Source organism: Lipotes vexillifer, unplaced genomic scaffold (assembly GCF_000442215.2).
Source record: "Lipotes vexillifer unplaced genomic scaffold, Lipotes_vexillifer_v1.1 scaffold1783, whole genome shotgun sequence".
NCBI classification, from domain to species: Eukaryota; Metazoa; Chordata; class Mammalia; order Artiodactyla; family Lipotidae; genus Lipotes; species Lipotes vexillifer.
This window is the reverse complement of record NW_006777435.1, coordinates 247,114-252,266: the sequence shown is the minus strand read 5'-3', so window position 1 is coordinate 252,266 and position 5,153 is coordinate 247,114. Positions and strand designations below refer to the sequence as shown.

The 5,153-nt window shown below is 61.0% G+C and overlaps 1 protein-coding gene across 1 annotated transcript; it reads left to right on the top strand.

Annotated features, from left to right (window-relative positions):
- The first annotated feature begins 592 nt into the window (after window positions 1-592).
- Window positions 593-3,002, top strand: TMEM191C (transmembrane protein 191C). The gene is made up of 10 exons (XM_007451009.1): window positions 593-747; window positions 868-991; window positions 1,298-1,348; window positions 1,499-1,576; window positions 1,768-1,824; window positions 1,948-2,007; window positions 2,135-2,199; window positions 2,280-2,352; window positions 2,663-2,703; window positions 2,798-3,002. Exons 1-10 carry the CDS (start codon window positions 593-595, stop codon window positions 3,000-3,002), a joined length of 909 nt encoding a protein of 302 aa, XP_007451071.1.
- The last annotated feature ends 2,151 nt before the right edge of the window (window positions 3,003-5,153 follow it).

Sequence of the window (5,153 nt, the reverse complement as noted above, 5' to 3'; positions counted from 1 at the left end):
TTGCATCCAGCTTCATAGTCTAAATTGGCCAAATGAAAGCCGACTTTAAAAGAACAAGTTTACCTGCAATTTCACCAATGAAATAGCTTGTCTTTTTCTTGTTTCCTTTAAAGATCTTATCCGTGTACATTACAATCTTAGTTATTTCAGCATACATAGTAAATCATATTCTTTTTTTCACTAGACATCATATCTCTATGTATGCCACATAAAATACATCATTTCAGTAACTACAGTGGTATCCTCTTTGTGATGACTGTAACTACCCACCTGAGTGAACCCACTTAACGCGTTGTGGTTTAAGAATTTTTTTTTTCCTTCCTAGATTAAGTTCCCAGGAGTGGGATCTTTGGGTCCAAAGATAAGAACCTGTTTATGGATCCTGATCTCTTTCCCACAGGAGGCTTCTCAGTCCGCAGTGCCGTCGGCAGCGAGCGGGAACCTTCTGCTTCAGGTGCGAGCGCCTTCTGCTTCAGGTGCGAGCACCTACCGGCCTGCGCGGTCCGATGGCTGCCCGTGAGCAGCGGTTCCGAACCGCCCCGCGCTCCACCCATTGTGACGCGGGTCCGGCGGCGGCGGGCAGAGCCGGGGCATGGCCGAGGCGCAGGAGCTACTGCTGCAGCTGCTGAAGGACAACCGCGACGGGCGCCTGCGGAAGCAGGAGCTGGAGGAGCTGGTGCGCGGGCTGGAGGCCGAGAGCGAGAGCCTCACAGCGCGCCTGCACGACCTGAGCGAGCGCGAGCGCAGGTGCGGGCTGCTCCTCACCTCCACCCGGGCCTTGGGACCGAGCGACGTGCGGGGGCACCGCGAGGTGGCTGGCATCCGGGCGTCACCCCGGGCCGCGGAGCCTCAGTTTCCCCTCCGCAGCCTGCAGAGGCAGCGGAGCCAGGCGGTGCGGTCCCTGCGCGGGGAAGCGAGCGAGGCGGCGCGGGAGCGCGCAGATCGGGCGCGCCAGCGGCTGGAGGCTGCGGAGCAGCACAAGCTAGACCTGGTGGGGCGGGGCCCTAAATGGGGCGGAGCCTTCGGAGTGCGGGACCCTGGACGGGGCGGGTCTCTGGATGGGCGGGACCAGTGAAGGGGAGGGGCCTTGAATGGGGCGGAGCCTGAGGAGAGGGCGGGGCCTTGGACGGGGTGGGACCTTGTGGGGGGCGGGGCCTGAAGCAGGGTGGGACCCTGGACGGGGCGGGGCTATTGGTGGGCGAGGCCAGTGAGGAGGGAGGGATCTTTAATGGGGCGGGGACTGCGGTGGGGGCGGGGACCTCGGAGAGGCCCGGACCGCCCCCTCGATCCCGTCCAGGAGCAACAAAACCGTCAGCTGCAGGAGCAGTGGGAGGAGCTGTCAAGCCAGGTACCTTCAGGAGACGGCTTCCGTCTCACGCTTCCCCTAGGAAGCCCCACCCTAGTCCCCAACCCCCATTTCCGCCGCGTCCCCGCCTCCCAGGATAATCCCCACCCCTAGAAGCCCCGCAAGCCCAGCCCTCACAAGCCCCACCCCCAGCTCTTTTACTATGGAGGAGAACAACTGAGTCAGCAGCGCGCAGAGCAGCAACTCGGGACCCAACTGGTGGCTTTGCAGGTGCTTGGGTGGGGCCCCGAGGGCAGGAGCGCTGGTGTGGGCGGGGCTTTGATGATCTGAGGGCGGGGCCTTGGGGCTGAGGGCGGGCGGGCGGGTGGGGCATGAACCTCTTGGCCGGGCGTTGGGGCGGGGTCTGGCGCGGCGAGCTCGGGGAGTGGCGGACTCCTTACCTTCCCTGGATCCTCCGGAAGAAACAACTGGAGCTGGTGGAGGCCAAGCACGCCAGGCAGGCGGAGGCCCTGCGGCAGGTGCGGGCGGAGCCGGGTACTCAGTGGGAGGGTCGGCTTGGGGTGTGGGTGGGGCCTGGGCAGGCGCCGGACGGTGGAGAGGGCTGACTTCCCCAAGTCTAATCAGGGTTCCCCTCATGCCAGAGCGCACAGCGGATGGAAGAGGCCTGGGTCAGCTTCCAGGAGCAGAGCGGAGTCTTGCAGGTGCCGCCACCCTCCACTCGGAGAGCCGCTCACCTCCGACCCCACTGCGGCCTCCTCCCCCGGAGCTGCCGGGGCCTGCCTCACCAAGGTCTTCCCAGGTGTGAGGCCTCACTCCCACCCCCTCCAGGAGCTGCAGGGGAAGGTGATGGAGGCGGCGACTGCGCTGGACGCCTCGCAGGGCGGCGGGGAGCCGTAAGGGGTTAAGACTGTCGGGTGTGGGGAGGTGACTGTGGGCCCGGACAGAGGGCACATCGCCATGCCTGTCTCCACAGGTGCGAGTCGCAGCCTGGCCAGGGGCAGGGATGCGCGGGCTCGCTCATGGAGGAGGTGGCCAAAGCGGACTGTGTGAGTGCGGGCCTGGGCGGGGACGGGCTGGAGCCCGGACCTGCCCCCGGGGCTGCCCACACACACGTGACCATCCCATCAGGGATTTTTGCCCCCCTCCCCCCAGGGACCCGCCCCTTGATACCAACCCCGCTGGGCGGCCACGCCTGCCACGGGACGGCCCACCCAAGGACCACGCCCGCATAGGGGACCCGCCCCGTAGTGCCACGCCCCCCACGGAGTGACGCGCACCCACGGGCTCCGCTTCCCCAGGGGGTTCCCCCCACCGCTCCCTGGCGCGGAGCTGTAAGTCGCTCCCTCTTCCCCGCAGGAGAAGCGGCTGTTCTGTGGCGCGGGCGCGGCGGGCATCAGGTGAGCCGGCGGCGGGCGTGGCGCTGGAGTCTGGGGTCCGGGGTGCTCCCGGCGACCCGCCACCACCCGTCTGCCGGTGCGTCGTGGTCCGCAGGCTGTGGGCGCTGGGCGCGCTGCAGACGCTGCTGCTGCTCCTGCTGGGCGTCGTGGCACTGCCGCTGCTCTACCTGGCGCTGGTGAACCCCTCGGCCCTCCGCCGCGGGCTCATGCGACCCGGCTCGGACGCCGCTATCCGTCGCCTGCGCTACACGCTGGCCCCGCTGCTGGAGCTGCGCGCGCGCGGACTGCTGCCCGCCTAGTGCATCACGCCGGCTGCGACCGCCAGCACCCTTGTCTCCCGCGTGGTTTCTGGGCGTCAGGCGGAGGGGTGGGGTGGCGGGGGTGACTGGGGAGGAGAGGGGAGAGGGGAAGGGGGACTGGCGAAGGGTGGCGGCGAGAGACGGCGAGACGCGGGGGTGGCGGCGAGAGAATGGGAGACACCGGGGCGGGGGCGTCATGTTTCCTCGGGCCCAGCGGACGCCGGGCTCCTCCGGGTGGACCTTGGTCCCGAGAGGCTGCCGGGCCCTCGGTTCCTCCAGGCCCGCCTCCCACTCGGGAGGGGTAGGAATTGTTACGAAACCCGCTCTCCCCTCCGTAGAGCAGAGCCCGGGGCACCGGCTGGCGGGTCCCCGCGGAGGTCCGTGTCCCGCGTCCGCGTGGTGGTTACGCAGTCCCCGCGGCGCCCCTCCTCCCCTTGGTCCGCGGCGCTCTCCCGCGTCCGGGCTGTGCGGACCGTGCGCGCTCACCACTGTGGTCTTCGCGGGCATCGTCTTTTCATTTCTGTAAATGTTCTGCTTAATGGAGATGGACCTCGCGTTTCACTTAGTCTCTGATGCAGATGCTGCTCGATTTTTATTACTTTTTTTTTTTGGTAGTGAAATTGTGTGTATCTCCTGTGCACACCTACGTGCGTTTTTGTTTTGTTTTTGCGGTACGCGGGCCTCTCACTGTTGTGGCCTCTCCCGTTGCGGAGCACAGGCTCCGGACGCGCAGGCTCAGCGGCCATGGCTCACGGGCCTAGCCGCTCCGCGGCATGTGGGATCTTCCCGGACCGGGCACGAACCCGTGTCTCCTGCATCGGCAGGCGGACTCTCAACCACTGCGCCACCAGGGAAGCCCCATACGTACGTTTTTGCTCAGGCTTTTGAACAATCGTTTCCTTATTGATTTGCACTTGTTCTTTAGTCTTTTGGTGGTTAAATTTGTTCATGGACTTCTGTGCACAATATAAGAATTGTGCGTTGTGCTCTAAAAATTCCATTCTTGCCTGGAAGTCGTAAAGATACTCTCACACTTTACTTTTCATTGGTGTAAACATTTTATCCATCATCCGTAGATGGGCATTTGGGTTGTTCCACCCTTTGGCTATTGTGAGTAATGCTGCAGTGAGGGAATTCCCTGGTGGTTCAGTGGTTGGGACTCAGCGCTTTCACTGCCTTTGCCTCGGTTGCATCCCTGATAGGGGAACTAAGATCCTGCAAGCCTCACAGTGCGGCCAAAAAAAAAAAAAAAAGATCAGGTGCAGTGAACATGGGTGTGCAGATACCTGTTTGAGTGCCTGCTTTCGCTTCTTTTGGGTATTCACCCAAAAGTGGACTTGCTGGATCAAATGGTACTTCTGTTTATTTTTTTGAGGAACTGCTGTATGGTGTCCCATCAGCAGTGCCCAAGGCGTCCAGCTTCTCCACATCCTCTACATTAGTTTGCTGTTTTTTTTCTTTCTTTTTTAATAATAGCCATCCTAAGGGGTGTGATATTTTTTTGCTTTCAGTTTTCAGGCTTTGCATTCTCTAGTTTTTATAATTTATAATTACAAAGTCTCATCCGTCACATCCATGAAACAAGATGTCGTAGGGAAGTCTAGCTTGTATCCATGTGCCCTCCACCCTGTTGCCCCCACTCCTGTGGAAGAAACGCTTGATTTTTTTAATGGACTCTCCTTTCCCCCCTTGATAAGTGAACTATGTACAGCCCCCCTCCCCTTTCCTGGTTAGCACAGTGCAACATGCAACTTCTCTGGCAGCTCCTCGCTTTGGGCAGTGTGGCAGGTAGGCCTGTCATTTACTCCACAGCCACCGTAGCTGTGGGGGTGTGTCCTCATGCTTCCTCAGCAAGGAGCCTTCTGCAAACATCTGTTTGTATTTTGCCAGAGAATCTGTGAAATCCATTCCTCAAAGTGGGATTGTGAGCCAGGGGTGACCACATTCATGATATTTGGAGATGCCCCTGGTCAATTTCAGAGTCGCTCTGTTGCATTCCCACCCTCACTGGCTATGGCCCCTTTCCCCACAGCCTCCCCACCAACCCTGCATGTTGTCAATCTGATGGGTGAGAAAGGGCACTTCAGTGTGGTTTTAATTTGCATTTCTCTTGTGATCAAGGTTGAGCACTTTTTTTTTTTTTTTTTTTTT